The 26,868-nt window shown below is 41.5% G+C and overlaps 1 protein-coding gene across 6 annotated transcripts in view; it reads right to left on the bottom strand.

Annotated features, from left to right (window-relative positions):
- LOC147112358 (PHD finger protein 3-like) overlaps positions 1-26,868 on the bottom strand; it is a 149,624-nt gene that overhangs the window by 99,694 nt on the left and 23,062 nt on the right. Inside the window, exons 2-6 of one of the 6 annotated variants that reach the window (XM_085996538.1) lie at positions 24,569-24,706; positions 19,245-19,508; positions 12,333-12,494; positions 7,946-10,190; positions 5,103-5,475 (exon numbers count right to left, since the gene is read on the bottom strand). In XM_085996538.1, the coding sequence (XP_085852664.1) occupies positions 5,103-5,475; positions 7,946-10,190; positions 12,333-12,494; positions 19,245-19,488 (3,024 nt within the window). In that variant the 5' untranslated portion in view covers positions 19,489-19,508; positions 24,569-24,706. The remainder of the gene's footprint in view (positions 1-5,102; positions 5,476-7,945; positions 10,191-12,332; positions 12,495-19,244; positions 19,509-24,568; positions 24,707-26,868) is intronic. The other 5 variants (XM_085996539.1, XM_085996540.1, XM_085996541.1 and 2 more) reach the window with 5 other exon arrangements.

The following is a 26,868-nucleotide window of genomic DNA, read 5'->3' as shown; positions in this document are numbered from 1 at the left end:
ATGGGTGACTTTAATCTACACATAGATTGGGCTAACCAAATTAGTAACAATACTGTGGAGGAGGAATTCCTGGAGTGTATACGGGATGGTTTCCTGGACTAATATGTCGAGGAACCAACTAGAGATCAGGCCATCTTAGACTGGGTATTATGTAATGAGAAAGGATTAATTAGCAATCTTGTTGTGCGAGGCCTCTTGGGTCGGAGCGATCATAATATGATAGAATTCTTCATTAAGATGGAGTGTGAAATAGTTGACTCAGAGACAAGGGTCTTCAATTTAAATAAAGGAGACTACGATGGTATGAGGTGCGTGTTGGGTAGGATTGATTGGGGAATGTCACTCAAAGGGTTGCTGGTGGATGGGCAATGGCAAACATTCAAAGATCGCATGGATGAACTACAGAATTTGTTCATCCCAGTTTGGCATAAAAATAAAACAAAAAAGGTGACTCAACCGTGGCTAACAAGGGAAATTAGGGATAGCATAAGATCCAAGGAGAGGACATATAAATTGGCCAGAAAAACCAGTAAACCTGAGGATTGGGAGCAGTTTAGGATCCAACAAAGGAGGACAAAGGGATTAAATAAGAGGGGGAAAATAGAGTATGAGAGTAAGCTTGCAGAGAGCATAAAAACTGACTGTAAAAGCTTTTACTGATATGTGAAGAGAAAAAGATTGGTGAAGTCAGAATATGGGAAATTTATAATGGGGAACAAAGAAATGGCTTACCAATTAAATACATACTTTGGTTCTGTCTTCACAAAGGAGGACACAAATAACCTCCCAAAGATGTCGGGGAACATAGGGTCTAATGAAAGGGAGGAACTGATAGAAATCAGTATTTGTAAGGAAATGGTGTTAGGGAAATTGATGGGATTGAGGGCCGATAAATCCCCAGGGCCTGATAATCTACATCCTAGGGTACTTAAGGAAGTGGCCCTAGAAATAGTAGATGCATTGCTGGTCATCTTCCAAAATTCGATAGACTCTGGAACAGTACCCATGGATTGGCGGGTAGCTAATGTTACCCCACTGTTCAAAAAGGGTGGTAGAGAGAAAACAGGGAATTACAGACCGGTATGCCTGACATCGGTAGTGGGGAAAATGCTAGAGTCCATTATAAAGGATGTAATAGCAGAGCACTTGGAAAAGAGTGACCGGATCGGACAAAGTCAACATGGCTTTACAAAAGGTAAATCGCGCTTGACTAATCTACTGGAATTTTTTGAGGATGTAACTGGTAAAATAGATAAGGGAGAACCAGTGGATGTGGTGTATTTGGATTTTCAAAAGGCTTTCGATAAGGTCCCGCGTAAGAGATTAGCATGTAAAATTAAGGCACATAGGATTGGGGGCAAGGTATTGACTTGGATAGAGAACTGGTTGGCAGACAGAAAGCAAAGAGTTGGAATAAACGGCTCTTTTTCCGAGTGGCAGGCAATGACTAGTGGGGTACCGCAGGGATCGGTCCTTGGACCCCAGCTATTCACAATATATATTAATGATCTGGACGAGGGAACTAGATGTAATAGCTCCAAGTTTGCAGACGACACAAAGCTGGGTGGGCGTGTGTGCTGTGAGGAGGATGCCGAGAAACTCCAGTATGATTGGGACAGGTTGGGTGATTGGGCAGAAGCATGGCAGATGCAATATAACGTGGATAAATGCGAGGTTATCCACTTTGGTGTCAAAAACAGGAAGGCAGATTATCTGAATGGCAATAGATTGGGAGAAGGGGAAGTGCAACGAGACCTGGGCGCCCTTGTGCATCAGTCGCTGAAAATAAGCATGCAGGTGCAGCAGACGGTTAAGAAGGCAAATGGTATGTTGGCCTTTGTAGCAAGAGGGTTTAGTACAGGAACAAGGGTGTCTTGCTGCAGTTGTACAGGGCCTTGGTGAGGCCACATCTTGAGTATTGTGTGCAGTTTTGATCGCCTTATCTGTGGAAGGATGTTCTTGCCATGGAAGGAGTGCACCGAAAATTCACCAGGCTGATACCTGGGATGGCAAGAATGACGTATGAGGAGAGATTGGGTCGATTGGGCTTGTACTCGCTGGAGTTTAGAAGAATGAGAGGGGATCTCATCGAAACTTATAAAATTCTAACAGGACTAGACAGACTAGATGCTGGAAGGATGTTCCCGATGGTCGGGGAGTCCAGAACCAGGGGTCACAGTCTAAAGATAAGGGGTAAGCCATTTAGGACAGAGATGAGGAGGAATTTCTTCACCCAGAGAGTGGTGAACCCGTGGAATTCTCTGCCAAAGAGGGCAGTGGAGGCCAATTCATTGAATATATTCAAGAAGGAGTTGGATATATTTCTTAAGGCTAAAGGGATCAAGGGATATGGAGAGAAGGCAGGGACAGGGTACTGAATTTGGATGATCAGCCATGACCTCATTGAATGGCGGAGCAGGCTCAAGGGGCCGAATGGCCTACTCCTGCTCCTATCTTCTATGTTTCTATGTTTCCAAAGTGAGCACTCTAACCATTCTGAACATACAATTTATAATTAAAGCAAAAAACAGTACCATAGCTTGACTGTTGGGCAACTTGCACTTCTAAAGAAAAACCACACACTCACACTTATGTAGGAACTCTTGGTTGGTTTACAATAGACAAAATAAAATTAGAGCTTCCTGCTCTGTAAACTGAATTGAAATTTTACTACCTTAAAAAAACCCAAATAAAAAAATGTAGAAAACTGCAATGGAATCACAATTGCTTAGGGCTTAATTTATTCCAATAGAACTTAAACCTGCACTTCAGCTTCAAATACCATTCTGTTCATTCCCATATTCTGTGCCCACTCAATCTCAATTACAAAATAAGCAGCATAATGCATCAGAGCTCCGTTGCATCATAGAACAGTAGGAAGGCAGTTTATCAGAGTCTACACCAGAATTCCCATAGCCTCTTGTTCTGCAGGTTAGTCACAAGAACCATTTCTGGATTGGCTACATTTTGAAGATAAGGTTAATCACCTCCAAATGGAGTGGTGATTCATGTGCCGAGACTCTACTAAAGGCATTGCCATTTGATTCTGTAGCCCAAGGTACTAAGCCCAACAGATCTGTATAGTTCATCTCAGAGGGTTGTGAATCTTTGGAATTCTCTACCTCAGAAGACTGTGGATGCTGAATCGTTGAGTATATTCAAGGCTGAGCTAGACAGATTTTTGGACTCTAGGGGAATCAAGGAATATGGGGATTGAGCGGGAAAGTGGAGTTGATGTCGAAGATCAGCCATGGTCTTGTTGAATGGCAGGACAGACTCGAGGGGCCATATGGCCTACTCCTGCTCCTATTTCTTATGTTCTTATCTGATACCAATGGGAAATGCATTTGGTATCAAGGCAAAGGGACACAGATCAAATCCACTACGGTTGTTATTGTAACAGGCCACGGTCATATAGTCATTTCAACCCCTCATACGAGTCCAAAGCCAGCCATAATGATCAAAGCTTAGTTTTATGCATTAGGTGTTGTTCTCCTGGGGGCTCTGATCATATCCCAGCTGGTGCGTTGTGACCACTTGATGTAGAATATCGAAGGCTCTTGATCAATGGCAATTTTTTGCAACAGTGGATATTGTGCAAGTCTAATTTGTAAGACCCTCAAACAGTTTTGGATAATAGCAGGATGAAAATGATTGCCATCACGTATGTGATACACAGGCAATACTATGTCTATATCCCTGAGCCCACCAATTAAATGGCTGTTAGTTGTCTGGTGAAGCAAAGAAACTCGTCACAACATAAACAGCTTTTGTGTGAACTATCCCTGGGAAAAATCATTGCAACGTGCAATGCCGACTTCAACCCTGCACTCCAAGTTAGAGTCAAAATAGCAAAATGTGGTAAGTTAATATTTAAGATACTTTCAACACTCAACGCAAAAGACTTCATAAACTTAAATGAATTCAAAATAACTTTGTACGAAGTTAGACTGTAGGAAACACCAACTATAATCGAATCACAACATATACCCACAAACCTCTAATTTCAACTCGTTATAAAAGGAAAGGAATTTTGTTCTGTACTTTTAGCTTGAATTGGAGACCCAGGGCTGGATTTTGATACTGGAGGCATGTAGGAGGCAGGACTACAACTTTTGGGGTTGTAGTCCCGCCTCCATTTTGTGGCCAACCCACGCGATTTTCACTTGATTGACCTTGTTGAGCCCACCCAGCGGGCTCAGCAGGCCAATTAAGGGCCACCCGGCAACAGGTGATGTCACAGATTGACATTTCATCTGTCAAGAGCTTTTGAAGCTGTCAAACACTGACAATCTGTACACTAAGTTAATTCCTTCCTCTCAGGCTGATTTAGAGACCTCTCCAGAACAGAAAGCTGAATGCTGCAACTTTTGACAGCTCGCGGCCATTCTGCTTTCTGTGCCGGTGAGATGAGGGACTCCCGAGACCTGAAGGAAGGAAGGCTGTAAAGGTAAGTCAAGGTAAGTAAAACTTATTTAAACACTTTACACACACCAAACACACTTACCTCTGCACTCATGCACACACTCACTCACCTCAACACCGGACATCTCGAACCCTCCAAGCCCTTCAGCCCGACGGTCCGCCTCACTAACTTGGCGTGGTTTGGAGCCGCCGGGAATCCCACACTTCAGGGATAAAAATAGGGATTAGGCTAAAAACTGCCTGTTAACTACCTGTTAACAGGCAGTTAATTGGCACTAATCCCCTTCCCGCCTCAGGGAGGCAGCTCCCAGCACAGGTCGGGTATCCGCCTCGTTTGAAACTGGCATGGAGGCGGGTTGGGTTCGTGCCCCCGATTTTGCGATTTTAACCCCCCACGCGCCTCCAATCCCGCCTCAATGGCCCAATGAAAATCGAGCCCCCAATGTCAGCTTGCGAAACCAAGAAAATGCAGGCCTTTAACAGTGTGCTTAGAAGCGTAATTTTTATTAGGGTTATAGGGATTTTATAAACTCACGTTACTGGAGAATACTGAATAATACATTTTGAAGTTGGAGCCCTAGATATTGGTTTAATAAACAATGATAAAAAACTAACAGCTGCACTGATTCTAAATGAATTTGGACACATGATGTACAAATAGAAAACACATATCTTACCTTTCTTAATATTTTGACCTTGTGTTTCTTCTCATTTGGCAACTGCTCGATTATGATTTCAGTTTTTGATGTTACGCCAGCAGCATTAGTTGTAGCATTTAGTTCTTCTGAATAGCTCATCTTTTCACTTTGTAAATGGATTGTCTGTTCCTGGAATAATTCAGGCTTCGCTTTTTCCATGTCATTTTGCACACACTGATGTTTTATTGTGAGACTGTGATTGACTTTTGGACCCTTTTTGTCTTCCACAGCACAACATTTCAAACAAATATATTCTTTGTCCTCTTTCTCCAGTTGCTGGGCTTGGCCAAGTGTCAGTCCAACACACTCTCCGTGAAACCAATCATCACATCTTCCACACCCTACCATAAACCTGAATACAAATAAAATCTAGGTCAACTGGATTAAGGATGAAAGATGGTTAGAAATGTTTCCCAAAAGTATTAGTAAATTTCACTGCTTGGAATCTCAATTAGAGTTTTCTTCTGATGTGTGCTCTAAATTTACTTTTCAGTAACCTCATGTCCTCTGGTCATACTTGCTTACTGCACTTTGAAGTAAAAAGACTTGCATTTCTACCTTTCATGATCTCAGGACATCCCAAACATTTTACAGCCAATGAAGCACTTTTGAAGTGTAGTCACTGTTGTAATATAGGAAACGCGGCAGCCAATTTGCACACAGCAAGGTCCCGCCAACAGCAATTATATACAGGAAACTTTGGTTTATCCAGAGGTTAACTGTCCGGAATGCTCGATCCACCGACAAAATTCAGGAGTCGGTTCAGTAAGTTTTTTTTTCACCAGTCAGGCTCTGCAAGGTCTAGCTAAAGCTGTTGCTAAGCTACAGAGATGCTTGCAAGCTACGGCCGACTGGTTAGAAGGCTAGATACGGAACTCAAAAGCTCCGTATGTTTCAACATTAGCGCTGGTTTGTCCGGCAGTTTTGATGGGACGGCAACAGCTCAGTCCCGTCGGTGCCGGATAGCACAAAGTTTCCTGTAAATGAACAGATAATCTATTTTAGTGAGGTTGGTTGAGGGATAAATATTGGCCAGGACACCAGGGAGAATTCCCCGGCTCTTCTTCAAAAATGCCAAGGGATCTTATACGTTCCCGAGAGCAGTTCCCTCTGTTTAACATCTCATTCAAAAGACGGCATCTCCAACAGTACAGCACTCCCTCAGTATTGCACTGGAGTGTCATACAAGCAGAGTCCCAACCTGTAGTCCCAACCACATTAATCTGGCTGATTCTTTATCTTCCTCCACCTATCCTACCTAATCTGAATATTGACATAGCTTCTGCCTCAACCACTAGCCCCAAATGTGAATCCTACAGCCTCAGCTCTATGTAAAGATATTTGTTTGGTCTCTGTTCTAAATCTTTTACATTTAATCTTGTAGCTAAAGCACCTCAATCTAGGCCCCCCATAACTACTGGAAATAGGCTGCATCTATCAACCCTGTCCCATCCTTTCATAATCTTAAAACATTTCTATTAAATTGCCCAATAATTTACTTGTTTTACTGGGGAATAAAAGACCGGAATTTGTAATTCATTATTTGAAAATACAGTATTTGGGATTTGCTGAGCTTTGTATGTTCACATTTTGAGAACATGAGGTTCTAGCACATGACATGCATCAGCTAACCACAATAGCAGCAGCTAGTTCTATTAAAATGTTTGTTCACCGTCCATTTTTCCAGTTCTGTTGAAGGGCTGAAACATTAACTTACCTGTGGTGTGTTTCTAGCATTTTTATTTAGTATCAATTACTATTTGCAGCAAAGCATTCCACATTCTGATAATTCTTTGCATGAATAGGTTTTTTTCTCATCTCCTCCTTTAGGTATCTAGTACTTATCTGGAGATTACAGCTTGTCTTCAATTTACTTACCAATGGAAATAACCCATGCTGCCCATGCCTATACTTAATATCCCTGGCAATAGCTTCAATATTAATTTGTGCGGGGGGGGGGGGGGGGGGGCGGTGGAAAGGACTACAAAATACTGTTAGAGCTGCCATTGCAAATGGAGCAAGTATAACAGACTAACTGCCCATTTCTTTCCCACTTGCAGTCAAACCTAAACTCATTTTCTAGTTAATCACTCCAGATCTGAAAGAAAGGGTGGCAGGAGGTAGCTCGAACTACACATTTTTTAAAAATCAGTGACGTAGGGAGGAATAAATTATGGCATTGCAAGATTTCAATAGGTCTAAGAATCAGTGTGTTTATACTGTACATCTACAACTACAAAGCTGGGTTTTGCTTTACACAGATGCAACATTAGCAGCATAACTGCAACCAAACTGGCATCAGTTAAGTATTTTATATCGAATGAAGATACAATTGCAAAGCCAAGTTTTAAAAAATAAATAGCAAAATTAACAGAATTAGATGCCTATGGAAATACCTTAAAATTTATACCGTGGCGTTGGAGGGGGGGGGGGGGGGCGGCACGATATACATTCAGCTGTTTTCTGACATTACAAATTTCACCAGTGGTCAGGGCAGTGACCATTTTGGTGTGTGCACAGCGAGAACAATGCCGCATAGCACTGCCCAATATCCCTCTAAATACACCTGTTATATAAATGTAGCTTTAGACATTAAATGCTCTCGTTACCAGTGATGCAAGATTGTCACTACATTCTACCAAATCATGTTTAAAATTCCCAAGAGAGAGATGGTTTAAAAGAAAAGTCAACATGCGAATTGTCAGCAAACTGAGGAAATATTTTAGGCATCAATACAATTCCTTTCTCTTTTCAATTTTTACTAACAACCTAGAAAATGATCAACTCACAGAAAACAGGGTTTTGGTTCCACAAGAGCTCACCTGCTGTTGTGTGGTTTCCTACAAAAACCACAGAGTTTTTTGGGGTCCCATAAATCTGAAGTAGCAACAGGGACAGAATGGTCCATGTCAGTTTCCTCCTTTTTTACCATAGGTAAATTATCTGGGATAAATAAAGGTGGTTCATCCAATGAGAGGCTTTTGCTGCTCTTCCTCTGCCTTAGCAGAATACCCTTCTCATTTTTTCTGACTTTCATTTTATCTTTATCATCTTCATTAGAATGTTCCACAATCCTTCCTTTGTCTTTTTCCTTTATATTATCTGCCTGCTGGGAAACTATTTTGCCTGTCGAAGGGACAGGTTTGTGGCCGCAGTGAGTCACCGGTTTTGCTGGTAACTCACTCAGTTTCGGAATAGAATTAGAACTATGCTTAGATGCCTGGACTGTTTTCCTCGACTTATCATGCCCCGGAGTCATCGTTACCACCTTGTACATCTGTGATGTCGCCGTTGTTTGCATTTTTGCTACCTGGGAAACAGGAGACAGCTTGCGAAAGGTTCTCTTTTGTGGTTGGTCAATTTTGACTTTAGCATCCTGTGCAACCTGTGTTTTCAAACACTTCACAGTCTTGTGAGGATCATCTTGGTCCACTGCCTTCCGTTTACTGGTTATTGGTGAAGTATGTGACTTAGATTGTTTAAGTGCTTCAGTGGACTGAATATCCAACTTAGCTTTTTTTCTATTTGAGTGAAGAAAGGGTTCAGCCTGCTCTGGTTTTGGATCCTCTTCTGCAAGATTATGCTGAGGCTTCAATGCTGAATTCTCGTGTTTTGAAGCCTGGCTCTTGGACTCTGTAGCATCAACCTGCTTTTCAGGAACAATTTCCTCACAGTCTTTATGTTCAGAAAGGTCCTGCATTTCTTCATTACCGGGACCCATCTGTTGCTTTGCTGAATTATCCTGCTCATTTATATTAGCCTGATTCTTACATGCCACGTGATCACCAGAACCATCATCTCTTTCGGATTCAGTGACATCTTTGGCAACTATTTTTGGAGAAACAGGTTTATTTACTTCTAGTTCAGGTTTGCCCTCAAGTGTCACACTTTCAGGCTTTTCTGAAACACTGACTCCAGCCTCAAGTTGAGTTGCCTTAATATTCCCAGAGACTGCAACCAGTTCCAAAGCATCCGAAATGTTCTCTTTTACAAGATTGCTAGGACTGTTATGTATAGTTCCTTTATTTGACTGCGTGTCAAGATCTTCTTTTGCATCTACATAATTTATAGAAGCATTTAATTCTGAAGATATCTGTAATTCTTCACCCACTTGGTTTTGTAGATTTTCTTCCACCTTGTTTATAGGTTGCGTTTCAGTGCTTGTTACAACAGGTTCCAACTCAATTGGTTCCTCTTTCTGTTCATTAATAATGTTGCTATCCACAATTTCCATCCTTTCATTCAGTTCTTCTGCTACAATCTCCTTTAACTCCTCTAGAGCTGCCTGTACGTCACCTACATTTTTGTGAAGATCAACATCTACTGTTACAGCATCTTCAGGCGTTCCATCTGTATCTGCATCAATTAATGATTCTGTAGAGCACTGTGATTCCAGCGCAGACTTAACTGGACTGTGGTCTGTGGCTGCAGCTTGTACATCTCCATGAGTGGCACAATCCACAATTTTTTGTGCATCAACATTCTCTACCACAGACTTCTGAGCAGTTTCAGTTAACAATTCTGCCGAACACTGCGATTCCAAAGCAGACTCAATTGGACTTTGGCTGACTGATGCAACTTGCACCTCTACACAATGGAGATCATTTGCATCCTCCACTATTGTATCTGGAGAGGCTTTTTCTGCCTCTAAAGCAATTAACGGTTCTCTAGAACATTGCGATTCTGACACAGACTCAATTACTTTCTGCTCCACCGATTCTACCACTGTAAGTTTATGATCTCCACAAGTTGTTTCAAGTGTACTTTCGGGTATGATGCACTTTCCCATTGATCTCAGTTCAGGGCTCTTTGAGTCTACAGGTTCAGACTGTGCAGTCTCACAAGCAGTTTCTGCACTGCTTTGTACATTTTCTGATACATTCTGCTGCGGTGGTGTACCCTTTCCTCCAGTTTTTTCTGGGCTTTGTTTCTCATGCCGATCAGGCAGTTTTGGTGACCCCGCTCCAATGGAGATGTATTTTACCTGTTCCTTCCTTTTTGTATGGGATAAATTTGATGGACTGGGTCGTTTGGCTAAGGTACTGTTGCGCAGACTTCGAATTGGTTCTTTAAAGAAAGGAAGAAGCATTAGTCATATTTCTGAACATTTAAAACTCTACATTTTTGCTTTAAAAACCTAGTAGTAGTGTTCCAAAATGTTACAAACATGGTGCTCACAAACAAATCAAAAGTCATAGAATCTTACAGCACAGGAGGCCTTTCGGCCTATACTGGATAAATGGGCATGTTATAAGCAAATTGCGTTTGGCTATTTAAGTAAAAAGACTTGCATTTATATAGCGCCTTTCATGACCACCAGATGTCCCAAAGTGTTCAACAGTAACGAAGTATATTTTGAAGTGTAGTCACTGTTGTACCGTCACAGCAAGGTATTTTGAAGAGATGATACCATATTTTACATCAGAATTTATGAATTTGCTCAATAAAACTTAATTATAAATTTTCCATTAAATTATCAGTTACTAAATTAGATATATCCTGTCCAAAAGAAAGAAGCACCAACTTTACATTGGCAAAGCTGCAGCTTATAATTCAGGCATTCAGCACAAACCCTTTTACTCTCTTTTCAAATCAACTGATCTCCACACCGAATAAAAAGTTTGGTACTTATACACACAAGCATACACAAAAACCAATCTTGCTCGCTGAAAATTCTACAACTTCAAAATAACTTTCAGCAGGGTTTTATTTTAAACCACTTAAAAGTAGAAGCACACACCGAAGGGCTTAATATCAGTCATATTAATTAATTAAATAAAACAGTACTATAAAAATGAACATGGCATTTTTTTTTTCCCTAAACATACAAGTTGCATTTTTGAGGGTTCTCCTAGTAAGTCAGCACGTACACCCTGTGAGCAGCTGAGCCATATAGACCAGAAGGGACTTAATTTTGATACTCATCCCGTGCTGAGTTAGCTGATCTCAGCTCGAGCAGTGGTAGAAATGTTGCAATGGCCTCGGTGCCCTTATGTTAGGGATGGGGAGGTGGAATTGGCCGGGGTTCCCATTCCAAATCACTAAACAGTTGAAAGTTCACGTGTGGATGCTAGACGAGAACAGGTCCAGGCTCCGCTATGAACCACCTAGTAGTCAAATATCCTGATGACAGTCAGGATCAATGCTCACCCCATCTATTAATGGTGGCCACTTGGGCAAGGTAGCAGAAGGCAATGGGTCCTATATCCCAGCAAGAAGTCAGTGACTTCAGGGGAGGAGGGGAGGGGAGAAAGTTGGCAAGAAAAATAAATGGCAGTTTTGGAGAAAATACACAACCAACAGTTTGAGAATTCACCGTACACATTAATTTAAGGGAATACTTTTCAATTTTTGAGGTAGGCAATCTTGTAATCTGAACCCTCGCAAAACTGTACCTTTAGGCGTATTACACTGCCTTGGATTTTTGCTGAAGCTCAAGTAAGTCAGAACATGTATTTATAGAGCATTCCTCACATAGAAAGACAACTCAGAACACTCAATAGTGCAGAGAAGTAAAGAAATGGTAGATGTGGTATTAGGGGATGGAAGCCAAATAGTAAAAGGAAGGTTTCAAGAAGACTTTTGAAAGCAGAAAGAGAAGAGGTGGGGCACAAAGATTTAGTGATTAAGCTCCAGAAGACGGGCATAGTGAATAAACAGTGGCCAAAATGGAACATTGCTGAACAGCACATGAGTGCATCCTCTATGACAAAATGTGGCGATAAGATGCATAGAGGATGGAAACAAGGAGCAGGCTAATGTTAGAGGAGTGATGGGAATGAGGGGGGTTACAGGGCTGACTTGAGGTTACAGATAAAGATATGAACATACCTGTAAAATAGGCAAGGAAAAGCAAAACTCCAATTATTACTGTAAAATCTAGTGCACAAGTCCATCTTCACGCATTAAACATAAAAGAGCAACCTAAACAAGTAGGACTTTAACCAATATAGCTAGTATAAAATAGAAAATACATAGAATTATACACATGCAAGATTGCTAGTATTTAAAACCTAACTATAATAGAAGTTTTAAATGTTAATATAGTAGTTACACTCACTAAAGTACATTTCAACATGCAAATTTGAATATTATCTGAAGTCTTACAAATGCTGCATTTAACATATAGAAGTAAACCTGATAAAAGGATTTAAATAAAAGTTTAGTCACCACTATGAAAATCTAGAAAAATATTTTAGGACATCTTACCCTGGGCCAACAAGCGTGGGGACTTTCGAGGTGACTGCACAGCAGATTTTTGAGATTTAGCCTTTGTTTTTTTGCTGGATAATTCTGACAAATCCTCTTCCTCCATGGTATCAAGGCCACTTTCTTTTATGTCACTCTCATCAGTGAGCTCAAGTTCAGCAACTGGAAAAATAAAGAAAATCTTGTATTTGCTACTGCAAATCCAGCGAGACTTTTTGAAGTTATGCTCTTTGTATACTAATTTTACAATTAAAGATAGCAAAGTATAATTGGCAATAAAATAGGAGCATGCACATTAACAAAACTTGCATTTATACAGCACCTTACTGCATATTTTTTCCTAAATTCTTGCACAAACTAAAACATAGAAGACAATTTTATAGACTACAAAAAGGTGACATCACCTCATCCAAAGAGATGGGTGCCAGCCAGAAATCCTGAATCTGCTTTAAACTCCACAATTTAGTGCCATTAAAAACCAGTCTACTGAATTGCTGCAAAACGCCTAACCGTTCTTAAAAGGGAGGCAGTTACTTACGTCTGCATTAAAAACATCTGTATGCATTGCCTGTCTACAAAATATTACAGGAAGTAATTTATGTTGTCACTCTTGTCAACTTGACCATTATCAATTCCTGTGTCCACATTGGTAACAGAAGCTGCCTCTGTAAAGTTTTTACGCTAATTACAGCCTCCTGCTGATGGTAGTGCTAGTGCCTCAGTTTTACATCTCCTAGCTCCTCAGCCTGTACTGCAGAGGAACTCTTGTGCTCCAACCAACTCCACTGCTTCCTAAATTTGCAAGTTTTATCATTTAACTTTTTAAAAAATCAAAGTATTATATTAAAAAAAAATGACAATGTATGACTTTAAAATGGGGACTGAATTAGATCTGTGCGCTCTGGTTCAATTATTCCCCCGCCCTCTAACACCACTACACCTGAAGACTGTATTTGGTCCCGATTCCGTGTGCAACGTCACAGGAGATCTAGTAATTACTAATGTCTTAGTGCCATTTCTGTTACTGTGCTTTATAGTTTAAGAATAGCTGATCATAGCTAGCAAGAATGTAAACTCCCCTGATGTGACTGCAGAACTCCAACACGAGTTGCTGCCCATAGTACCATGTTCTGATTCATTACAGAATTTCTTGCAATATGATATGTACAAGAAGTCTGCTTCCAGACTGTCTACCCATAAGTCATAAAACAGTAGCACACAGAAAGACATACCAGAAAATGCACACACATTTCCAATTGTAACATTCAGGACTTATGGTGCAGCACATCTCCTTTAGTACTTAACAACTTCACAGCTGCAAATGTCTATGGTAACGGTTAATGTAATGATGAATGAACCATCCAGGTAATAAACAGATTGCACTCCACAGAACATAAGGAATGCACTTGTCATTACTCGGCAAGATACCAAGAGAGATTTTATCTTGGACAAGAGTATGTTTTTAGCCAGAATTTTACCACAAAGCTCAAGTATGGTAACAATCCCATTCCTAGATGGTTTGGCACATTGAATATTTCGATACTACCTGGCCCAACCACATACAACAACTTCTATTTATATAGCGCCTTTAACTCAGTAAAACAGCCCAAGGCGCTTCACAGGTGTATTATGGAGACAAAAATTTGACACCGAGCCACATAAGAAGAAACTAGGGCAGATGACCAGAAGCTTGGTCAGAGGTAGGTTTTAAGGAGCGTCATAAAGGAGGAAAGAAAGGCAGAGAGGTTTAGGCAGGGAATTTCAGAGCTTAGGGCCGAGGCAACAGAAGGCCACCAATGGCTGAATGATTATAATCAGGGATGCTCAAGAGGGCTGAATAAGAGAAGCGCAGATATGTCGGGGGGTTGTGGGGCTGGAGATTACAAAGATAGAGAGGGGCAAGGCCATGGAGGGATTTGAAAACAAGGATGTGAATTTTGAAATCGAGGCGTTGCTTAACCGGGAGCCAATGGAAGTCAGCGAGCACAGGGTGGTAAGTGAACGGGACTTGGCGCGAGTTAGGACACGGGCAGCCAAGTTTTGGATGACCTCAAGTTTATGTAGGCTAGAGCCAGCCGGGAGTGCGTTGGAATAGTCAAGTCTAGAGGTAGCAAAGGCATGGATGAGGGTTTCAGCAGCAGATGAGTTGAGGCAAGGACGGAGACGGGCAATGTTACAGAGGTGGAAATAGGCGGTCTTAGTTATGCCGCGGATGTGTGACCAGAAGCTCATTTCAGGGTCAAATATGACATCAAGGTAGCGAACAGTCTGGTTCAGCCTTAGACAGATGCTAGGGAGGGGGATGGAGTTCGTAGCGGGGACCGAAGGCAATGGCTTCGGTCTTCCCAATACTTAATTGGAGAAAATTTCTGCTCATCCAGTACTGGATGTCGGACAAGCAGTGTGTCAATTTAGAGACCATGGAGGGGTTGAGAGAGGTGGTGGTGAGGTAGAGCTGGGTGTCGTCAGCATGCATGTGGAAACTGACGCCATGTTTTTGGATAATGTCGCCATGGAGCAGCATGTAGATGAGAAATAGGAGGAGGCCAAGGATAGATCCTTGGGGGACACCAGAGGTAACGATGCAGGAAGAGAAGCCATTGCAGGTGATTTTCTGGCTACGGTTAGATAGATAAGAATGGAACCAGGCGAGTGCAGTCCCACCCAGCTGGACAACGGTGGAGAGGTGTTGGAGGAGGATGGAGTGGTCAACTGTGTCAAAGGCTGCAGACAGGTCAAGAAGGATGAGGAGGGATAGTTTACCTTTGGCAGTCACAAAGGATGTAATTTGTGACTTTGAGCTATTTCAGTCCTGTGGCAGGAGCGGAAACCAGATTGGAGGAATTCAACCATGGAGTTCCAGGAAAGATGGGAACAGATTTGGGAGGCGACAACACGTTCAAGGACTTGAGAGGAAAGGGAGGTTGGAGATGGGGTGGTAATCTGCAAGGGCGGAGGAGTCAAGGGTTTTTTTTTTGAAGAGGGGGTGATAACAACAGATTTGAAGGAGAGGGAGGACAGTACCTGAGGAGAGCGAACCGTTAACAATGTCAGCTAACATGGGAGCCAGAAAAGGAAGTTGGGTGGTTAGCAGTTTAGTGGGAATAGGGTCGCGGGAGCAGGAAGTGGGTCCCATGGACAAGATGAGCGTGAAGAGGTCAAGAGGGAGATGAGAGAGAAACAATGCGAGTTCAGGGCTAAGGCAGGGGGTAACCTCAGAGGTTTCGCCCGGTGGGGCTAGGGGAAGGAAGGGATATGGCAGAGGCACTGATTGGATGGTCTCAATCTTGGAGACAAAGAAGTCCATGAGCTCCTCACACGTTGTTGTAGGTGAGGGTGGAGGAGCCTGGGGAGAGGGGTTTAAGACTGTTACCAGTAGAGAATAGAAGCCAGGGGTTATCTTCGCATTCCAGAATGATGCTGGAATAGCGAGCAGTTTTGGCAGAAAAGAGTAGGACCCAATAATGCTTTATGTGGTCCAGCCAGATCTGGCAGTGAATGGCTAAACCAGTTGTCTGCCATATCCATTCAAGTCTGCGTCCCTTGGACTTGAGGGAGCGAAGATGAGGGCCGTACCAGGGGGAATGACCAGGATGAGCGAGAGTAATGGTTTTAATAGGGACTAGGGCATCAAAAGTGGTGGTGAGGCTGTGGTTGAGCAGATCGGTAGCTGCAGAAATGTCATGGTGAATGGAGGGCCAAAGGTTGGACAGTTGGAATTTCGTAAGTGCAGTTGTAAGAGAGTTGGGAGAGAATTTTTTCCAGGGGCAGACACAGAAGGAAGTAGGGTTGGGTGGGGGAAGGGGGATGTGGGTGGAGAGCGATACAAGGAAGTGGTCAGAGATGGCCTTATCTGCGATTGACACGGTGGTAGTAGCGAGGCCATGAGAGGTGGCAAAGTCAAGGAGGTGGCCATGAATATGGGTTGGGAAGTTCACATGGAGGGAGAGATTAAGGGAGGATAGGAGGGTAGTGAACTCAGAGAGAGAGCATGATGAATTGATACGAGGTTGAAATCACCGAGGATGAGAAGTCGCTGGGTGCAGAGGCTGAGGGAGGAAAGCAGTGAAGATATCTTGGTGATAAAATTTTTATCATACTTGGGTGGGCGGTAGAGAACAAGAATTTTAAATGAGAGGTGTGGAACAGGGTGAGATGCTCAAACAAGGTGAAAGTGCCAGAGGAGTAGGGGGACAGGTGTGATTTGGTGATGAGAGCCACACTGCCACCACAGCGGTCTGGGCGGGGCAAGTGGTGGAAGGTATAGCCAGGCGGGGAGGTTTCATTTAAGGGTAAGGTGTCATTACCCCTCAGCCAAGTTTCCGTCAGGGCCACGTCGATGCAATCATCCACAATAAGCTCATGGATGGCAAGGGCCTTCTTCGCAAGTGAACGGACATTCTGCACGGAGATGCGGAGAGGGTCGGTGATGGCTGATCCACTGCCAGCCTCCACAGGGTCAGCATTTCGAGGGGCGAGTTGGACAGGAGGAGATTGGCAAGATTAGCCCCACACGGGCACGCTGGGCAGGAAGGTGGGTGAGAGAGTAGAATGGGACAGTTGGGGTTGCTACTCGCGAGGAGGCAGCGACAAGTGCCACGGTGAGCCTTTCGGAGGATGCCAACAGAGGCACAGAGGGAAGCTGTAGGCTTGTCTAAGAGGAAGTTAAGCCTGGGACAGCAGCAGAAGAGTAGGAAGGTCAAAGAGTAATGAAGGGTTGGGGTAGGGATTTGGGAGGGCAGAGTAGCCAGGAAAGAAGAGATGAAAGGCGGCATGATGACAGGAGAGATCAGTCAGGAAGGGATAGAGAGAGAAAAGAAAAAGGGGGAGAAAAAAGTGGGAATAGAAGTGAACGTCTCGGGTCCGGAGTGGCAGCCAAAATGCACATTTACAAGACAAGACCTTTGCCCACCCAAAGAAAACATCAATTATTTCTTCCTCCTATCATTCACAGGCTGACCGTGTTCTCATGAAAGTTAACACACATTGCCAGTTTGCCCCATCCAAACTGCAAATGTCATGGTCAAGGACTCATCTCCGAACAATACAAAGACAGGGCACCCAATATCCCTTCCAACAGGTGTCCACTCTTTCATTTACTGCTGTTGCTGTAGCCACTCTATACTGCCGTTTTACTTCCCCCCCTCCCCACTAACCCGCCAATATGGGCTGTGGTACAGTTCCTCAGCTGTCAGTAACCCTTAGATACTTAAGAGGCCAGTCTTCACAATGTATTCAATTAAGTGGGGAAGTCACAGCTAAAGCCCAACTCTTCCCTTCCCCCCAGAGTTCAAGCTTGCACACTTTCCAGTAGTCTCTAATAGGGATCAAGCATGGGAACCATGGCTGATTTCTCTTCCTCTCCCTAACAGATGGGTGCCAAGCCAAATGCAGTGCCACACTACCATCACCCGAGTTGAAATCAGCTAACTCAGCCCCTTCCTGGTTTGACAGACTCAGTTACTTACTGAGCCATTGGGATAAGTCCCCCCAAGCTCCATTGTTTAAGAAACGGAATACCTCCAAAGTTTGTTTTGTAACAATCTGATTCATAACCAGTAATTCCTCACTACAGTGTTTATGCATTATTGCAAGATTACATTTTTACAGTAGTTACAATGAAGTTAAACTGTTGCTCCAGATGTGACAACTGGGAAAAGTGCAGGTGGGGGAGTCTCCAAAAAAAGTTGCAGTAATGCACAAAATCCTTAAATTTCCACATCTAAAAACAGACAACAAGACCATTTTCAAAAGGAACACAAAATGTGATTAAACTCTCTATTTTGTTATGAGCAAAGAATAAAAAAATTAGGTTAGGAAAGAAAACATCTTTAACATATTTGTCAACTTCAGTAGATTATTCTACAATTTTAAAATATGACTATTTGCAACTCTTTTATTTTCTAAACACATTCCAACATAAAAATACAGCCAGTTGCCTTTTTTCTTTGAATTCTTCCCTTATCTATAAATACACCTGTGATAAAAATAATTTCCACCCAGTACACTGGACTTCAGAAATATGTCTAGAAAAGCGAACAAAAACAATAAAGCACTGGCCAGTATAAAATTGTTTATAAAATGATAATTTTCTGTATTAACTATGCAACTTAATATTGGTTATACTGTGCACAAAAATTATAATGAGTATTAGCTCTATTACAAGCACAATGGCATATTTTATTCCAAGTATTCTTCAAACAAAATAATTCCCTTTAAAACTGCTAAATTATAAGTTTCTAGCACTTGGAAAAACTGCAAATGAATTCTGAATGGATTAAACGATTGCTGGCCTGACTAATGAGTTGCATTAAGAAACTATTTTAATCTAAATTACAGAAACATATACTCTGAAGAAAGGTTAAATTATACAAGCTACCCTTGCACTGCAATTATGAAGTCAACTAGAAGACTATGGCATGACTGTCATTGCCAGAAAATGTGTTACATGGCTCCACTGCAATAAGAGAATACCCTTACAAAACTTATCAAATTCCAAGTTATCTTAGACATATAGTACTAAATCCAACATGCTTCAAGGGATGTACAACACAACATTGTGAATAAACCTCCAATATGCCAATACAACGATAATTTACCAAGTTCTCCCAGTATGTCTGTTGGTTGCAATAGCAGTTCTCTACTCTTGCATCCATCTATTTGTTGTTTAAAAACTCACCAGAGTAAAGGCAGATTTTTCCCCCAATGTACAAGAGTCAACAATCCGGTGAAGACCCAGAGGTAATTTTAGAGACTCTTTGGCACTGTGCAAGTGGCATTTTGTAAAGGAAAGCTTGGTGGGGAGATCTGCCAAGGGAGAACCCTGCCCACCCACTCATACAAGTACTAAATGGCTACATTAGCCCACATTGCTTTCGCAGGCACAGGAGCCAAAAAGTAAGTCAGACCTACCTGTTGAGCAAGTTAGCTGAAAGTTGCCATCTTCATTATCTGAAAAGGGCAGGCTGAACTGTGCACTAGCAGATCCTAGCATAGGATCTTTGTCACTCAGCATGTTTCTTAAAGAATCTCCCAGGATGTCTGGTTCTGTGCCACAATCATCACAAACTTCACTTTCTAAGTTTGCCTCTAAAATCAGAGTGTCATCCAAGTGGTCGGTGGATATCAAGGGGTTAAATATATCAACAATATCCATGAAGACATCCACTCGGACTCCTGCACAGATAAAAAGCATGACATATTTCAGATATTAATTGCAGTGCATTCCTAGATCCTCCAACAGGGTTCAACATTTTCACTAGATTTATACTCAATGCTAAATTTTCTTTACTAGAATATGGCAAAACAATGACTAAAAACCAGGAGAATGTGAAAAATTGAATAATGAAAGCCTATTACCGATTTAACAATCTTATTAACCACTTTACTTGGGATTGAAGGACTAGCGGAAGTAAATAATCCAATGTTTGGCAGTCAGCAGCCACTGGATTAAATTCAAGCTTTCCCAGAAGCAGTTGCTCCGGGGAGATTCTTCATTTGTCATTTCCCACCCTTGGTTCAACCAATCTACACATCCTTCCCACCTGAGATGGCAACAATGCAACATACTCCCAAACCTATGAACTCTTGAGCTGGTCCTAGGTGGCACACTAGAGTGATTTACCAAAAATACACCAACTTCCTGTGGCGGGGCGGAAAAAGACCTCGCCTTCTGCTCCAAGGCAGAAAATTCCATGGTGATCAAGAAGCTTCTGTATATCATTTAAAAACAGTTCAAGCATCACGAGAGATCCCTACTGGCTTAATATATTAACATAACAAGTAGCTGATCCACACAGACAGGAAGATGCCAGGTACCATCAAGTAATATTGGCAGGAAGAGTATTGCTACAATTTACTTTGGCACCCCTGGGTTAGCGAGGTCAAAGGAGGAAATGGTTCCCACTCATCACTATCTAGTGACCCCTGCTACTGGTGTGTGCGCAAGGATTTCAAACGGGAATGACCCAGCAACACACTTGCCTTCACTCACCATCAAACCTACCGTGTAAATAATGGCAAATTATTAGGTTATATACATTAGGGGAATTGTCACACTTGGAACTGTACCCCAGCAACGCATTCATGGAAGAAAACTGATGAAAAAATAAAAGTACATAGGAAATAAAACGGGAAAAAAAAAAGCAGTAACTCAAAAATGAACAGAATGGACGGAAAATACAGATATAGATTTTGTTTTTATTTCTTATTTGTGATACACAAGACTGGTTACGTTTTAGGCATGTACACTGAAAATGTGATTTTGTGTTACAAAGTTAACATAACCCCCATCCCATCCCCTTTTGCTCCACAGATAATGTGATATGGCAAATATGTATGAAAATTGAAGTCCAATTTTGAATTATTGAAATAGAAGCTAGTATTACTGCCAGAAACACTAGCTTCACTATATTTAAAGTTGTAGAGATGGCTCATCACTTTTTACAGACCTGAAGGCAGGACAAATAGCTCAGAGCATGCGCATCATCAAATGGAACTCAATGTTTCATGAAAGTGTGTATGAAAGTTACTGAAATGTTAAATTAGTAGTTCATAGACAGATGGGAAACTAGTCTGATAGCACCATGCAAGAATTTAATATGACACAAAAGAAACATTTGAATCAATTACAGGAAACTCTCTTTAAACCGGCACCTAAATAACCGAAAATCTCTGTTAACCGGCAAAATTCAGGAGTAGGTTCAGGTAAGTTTTACTTCATATTAGTGGCAGTTCCTGGATCTGTGGCTGTGTAACTGGGGTTCGTGCACTTGTTGCTAAGTAACAGGGACGCTTGGTCTGTGGCTGGAGTTCCTGCACATAGGGAAGCCTGGATTTGTTGCTGTGTACGGAGCTCTCGTACCTTTTAAACTATACCTCTCTGTAATCCGGACTTTTTGATAAACCGGCACCACGGCAGTCCCGTTGGTGCTGGATAATAAAGAGTTTCCTGCAAATCATTACACCTTAAGGTAAAATAACATCACGGGTTGTCACAAAAGTTCAAATGAAATGTGTGTGTTTCATTAGGTCTTCTAAAGTTTAGAGCCATTTACAGGCCAAGAAAAATGTGCATTCACTTTAAGCCTTAAATGTATAGCAATTTAGTCAAAAACTTTGTCCCCACACATAAGCAACAATTCCTCAAAGAAAAATATGCTTCAAATTAAACCCAATCTACCCCTGGTACAATTGCCAACATTTAGCCCCTGGCACACACCAAATCACCTAGGCTCAGCCAAGCCAGACATAATTTTTACCGATTCCAAGCAATCATACTGAAATACTTTTGAGATAACAAATGCGATTCCAGCCTCTCTTCGCCCCCAGATGTCCCACGACAATTCCCATCAAGCACTTTGCTCCAGAGCTGATGATAAATGTCTCCATTAGGCCCATGAATATTTCTGGTTTTTGACAAACAAAATGCGAAAGTCACACTAGGGGAGCCAGGCAATCAGTTTTTCCACTCCACAGTAGAAGACCTGATTTCCAGGTAGCAAAGTTTCCTAGTTTAATCACCTGTCATTTGGATAATCACCAATACCATCACCAAATCTTATTTATACAACAGGAACAATTACAATTCAATGTTTTAATTTTGGTTACATGCCAAAATGTTCAGTTTTCTATTACAGTTAGAACCGCAATCTCTAATTTTGAACCTAGGTCGCTTTATACCAAGTTTTAAAAAATCAGTTATCATAAGCACTCCAAATAGCTCAGTAGGTCAATAAACCATATGGTGTAGCAAGAGCTATAGAAACAAAGTACCACATCTGATGCCCATTCTGCACTGTTAAATCTCAGCAACCCTACAATTATCTTCTGTGTGCTTGGACGAGGGGGAGAAAAACACATTGGCAGCCACGGTTCCTACTCATCATTACCCAGCGACCCTTGTACATATGTGTACACTGGAAAGGGAGGGGGTTTGTGCTGAAGAACAGAATCAGCCTAGCTGTAGTGTTCCCACAATTGGATAGATGCAGTGTTCCTACAAGTGAATGGCCACCAATGCACACCATCTAGATTCATGCATTAAAATTAACTGCTGGATGCAGTACTAGAAGACTCAGTGCCTGGAGAATAACCATATGAGTCACTGCCTTCGAGAAATGAGCAGAAATTGTGAGTGCGAGTGTTCACACAAGTAGGTCAGAATCAGTTGTACTGTAGCTCATCACACCCAAGGATAAAAACAGGATTTGTTTTGAACTGTGGCTCTGATCTAGTAGTTGAGGAGTCAAGAATAAGGGGCCATTCTTCAATACACAATTAAATGCAAGAGATTTAGAACAGAGGGCAGGAGAAAGTTCTTCAGAGTTGAGACACTCATTCATTTCCAGGGTTAGTATTGAGGCGAAAACTATGTCAACATTCAAGATTAGATTGAATAGGTGGACGAAGGAAAAGGGATTGAAGAAATATGGAAACAAGGTGGGTAAATGTGATTAGGACTGTTTGTTCACACGAAGGGTAAACGCCAACACTGACAGGTTGAGTCAAATGGCTTATTTCCATGTTGTAATCTCGAAGCGTCAATGATCTTTCCATATTAGGTTTTGATACCAAATCACCTTCATCACATTTACTGAACAAAAAGATCTATACTATAAATACCAATTTCATTCATTCATTAACTATCCAGCTACATTTGGCCTTCAGACACAAGCTTAACCAAGGCAGTACCAATGCGGTCATATGTCCCCTCCAAAACCAAGCATCAAGAACCTTGAAGTGATTTCTCCCATGAAGGTTTGCTGACTTGTCCACAGCTGAAAGCAATTTGAAGTATCCTACAATGCTTTACAGGGCAGCAGAGGCTGAGCAAGAGTGCAGAATGAGACTGAAGGATGCTTGAACAAAACTACACCAACTTGTATGCATCGTTCTGAAATCGAAACAGATATACCTCCCCAAAGATTCACTGTTCCTCTTAATTTGTGTTCACTCAGAAAGCAAAACTACACTGAAGAATGGCAAAAGTCATCCAGCACCATCGACAGGCAGAAAAATAAAAATAGCTTGCCAAATAAAGAGAAAAAAAATTATTGAATGCTATATTTTCTATCTTTATGGACCATTAACACTTATTGAAGAGACCCTTGCCAGTTAAAACAGGCAGTAGAACGTTAACCAAATATTCCCTTTGGTTGCTATTGCTGCTCACCAGCTGAAAGGTAAAAGAAAAAGGACTAAGTACGGTCGACTGCATCGAAGTCTAAATCAGCTCAGGATGCTTTTTTGCGAGGAGGCACTGGTGATGCACTAAGGCTCATGGAATGCAAGAGCCTCCAATATTGGCAGAACCAGTAACTATTAAAGTCCAGGTCAAAGTAGCAATAACAAGAAACACTGCCAGAGGCATTCTGTTCAACAAAATGTACCCATACCTATGGACACTGAAAATGAAGCTTGTTCAAGCCAATAGTGGTGGTGGCAATACAGCAAATCCAACAATGGAGACTCTGATCCTGAGGCTAGATATCCAAGCTCTATCACTGTATGCCCCAGTGCCAGCAGCATCATCACCACCAGGATACGTCAGATGGCCAAAACTAGTGAATGCTTTGATTTGCATTAACTGCTGTATTTGGTGGAAGAAGTCAAGAACACAAAGTTAGATCAATGACAAGTTGTAAGCAATGTTTCCTCTATGGGAAAGAGATAGACTGTTGATCATCTCCACCCATTAGATATAGATCCATAGGAGGTTTAGTTCCACAGTAGGGAAGGAATGTAGGTAACTTCGGAGGTAATGACTCCAAACTGTTCCAGAAAGATCAAAGAATAAGAAAGTCTGCTTGCCACAGCCAATACTCTGGAATATGTCCGATGATTTGTCTATAGAACAGACAATGCTCATCGGTACCAGACGGGGACGGGCATGTTCAACCTCAATGACAAATGCTTTCTGTTCTACCAAAAATCCTTGGCACCTCCAAATGTAAAGACCTATTCTTAAGAGCCAAGGGAGAAACCCTGGTGCAAGAAGCCAATAACAGTAATGGAATTTTTCAAGATGGCAATAAAATGGAAGATGAGGCTGCAGTACCCAACATCACAGGAGACGCTTCTATACAATGCTGTCCACACTGCCTGGATGCCTAAATCAAAGAGCACTGTAGAGGAATGCTACCCCCAGGAACAGACATAAATGTAGGCATCTTGACCATTTGACCGCAACAGTTTTGCATGTAGGATTAACACCGATTGATCTCGGTTGTCCTGACCTCAACAGCTTTGCCTTGTAGGTTCAACACTGGTTGAATTGAGTTATCTGACCTCAACTGCTTTCTCTTGTAGGTTCAACATTGGTTGAATTCAGCTTTGCCTTGTAGGTTCAACACTGGTTGAATTCAGTTATTTTTCTGAAACAAGAGGAACAGAACAAACATAACTACAATTTTTTTCAGAAGGATAGTGAATCTTCAAGGGGGGGGGTTAGGGAAAATTCCAAAATAAGCTAACAAAATAGCATGTTATTTTATATTTTTAAGAAAAACTGAAAAAAGGTTACACGGCAGGTATCAAAAAAGTTTTTCAGTATAGACAGATAGAGCACAATTCTCAATGGAAATGGAGAATTATCAACCAAGCTTAACAGTAGACGCTTAATATTTATACAATGTGGTGCCAACCTAGTACCACGTACGTGCATGCAATACCGGTTCATTTGCAGAGGATTATTTCTGAATCAGCACTACTTTCGAAGGTTCCTTCTCGCAAGCCACCAACCAGTGAGCTCTCATTCGAATTCCTAGTTGAGTCAGTGAGAGAATTTCTCCCATCACAAATCAAACAAAAATGCCACAAATCTCAACCCTACTTGAATTACTTTCTGTAAATTCTACCCTATGTATCTGGCAAAACAAGCTTTAGTGCACTTTCAGAGGTCAACTCACTCCAGAACAGCTGGCAGGCAGGTTTGAAGTCATGCCTCCTTGCTGTTTCTCCGACAGCTCCAGACACTCACTATAATTGAGGTCACTGGAGTGGCCTAGCAGGAAGGATGTACTAGAGTCTGTCCAAATGGTGGCACAAAATTGAAATTTTAAAAAAGTTCAGGTAAGTATCTTGTTCTGTAATGGAGGGGCATATTTTAGTTTATCAATAATATACATAAATTACCAAAAATATAAATAATCACTCACAAAATAAACTTGCTTTTATTTTACCCTGAAACAAGCCTTAACTTTAATCTCTGAAACGTGCTCTTACTGCTCCAGTATGGTTTTTTGATTTCCCACTCTAGCTATCCTCATGTGAGCCTTTAGCCAAGCATTTGTTCCACATTACTCAAAAGGTTTAATGTAGACCTCTTATAACTCAGACACAGACACTGTTTTTAATCCCACTTTGATCTCTAGAAAGAATAAATCAAACCCCTCCCCTTACATGCACCCAAGAGAGCAGCAGTACTGTGGAGAGGTTTCAGAAAAATCAGAAAAAGGAATTGGAAATGTGAGAACAGAAAATAAAACATCATAGCAAACTAAATTAAATGGGCTTGAAGCTTTACTTAACCATATGCTATTAATTAATGTTCCCCGCGGCATTTTAAATTGAAGGGATTGGCTCCCCCAAAATTGAGCAAGTTTATCCAGTGAGATGAGCTATCCAGAGGTCTATCATTCAATCCATATCTGCGCTGACACTGAGTCAGCTGATCTCAACTAAGGAGCTTTTAGGGATGACATTTGGCACGTAAAACAATTTCTCTAGCATAATTACCTGCAGCATTTTCCAACAATTTTAGAAATCAGAAGTTTTATGGAATTGAGCAATGTAATTGATTAACCTGCTCCTAGCCCAGATTAACAAAATGGATGCATCTCTCATTTCAGTTCTCAAGGATCCCAAATGTGATTTCTACTGAACATAAGCCCACAATTCAGTACAATCCAATCAACAATTCGGAGGCCTGACTCAAACAGGCCAGAAGAAGGGCAAAGGTGAGAAGTTTTACTCCACAGCTGGACATTCTAATTCTCACCCAAGAATGATACTTGCAGAGTGTCAAAAATAGTTCATTTAATTCATTCTGCAGCACTAACATTTAGTCCCCCCATCTTGCTAACTACAATAAAACTTATTGAAAATGTGCGTAACTACAGTGCTACGCAAATACATGAAGCAACAGAACTCTAAGCAGGCGGTTAAGAAGGTGTGGTGATTATTCTTTATGTTTAGTAAGAAGTATTGTGATTGGTTGTTTGTTTCCTGCCTTGGGCTATATGCTGTAATCTCATTGGTAGTTGATGTCATGTGATTTGTGGTGGCCATCTTAAATTCAGTTCTTTCCAGCCTTCAGTTGGGACTGGGTGTTGAAGATGTGCTACTGGATTTTTAAGTTAATAAAGCCTAGATTAGAAAGGCAAATCTATTCTTTATTTCAATTTATTAACTTTGTCAGAATGGAGCGATATCTTCAACCAGAACGATTCAATGCTGACCCTAATTCTGCAGGAGTGGATGATAAATGGAAACATTGGTATTGTACATTTTAAAACTTTTTGGGCGTGTTGGATCA

Source organism: Somniosus microcephalus, chromosome 9 (genome assembly GCF_052327205.1).
Source record: "Somniosus microcephalus isolate GS21.2 chromosome 9, FLI_Smic_1.0, whole genome shotgun sequence".
Lineage (NCBI taxonomy): Eukaryota > Metazoa > Chordata > Chondrichthyes > Squaliformes > Somniosidae > Somniosus > Somniosus microcephalus.
This window is presented reverse-complemented; position numbering and strand designations above follow the sequence as displayed.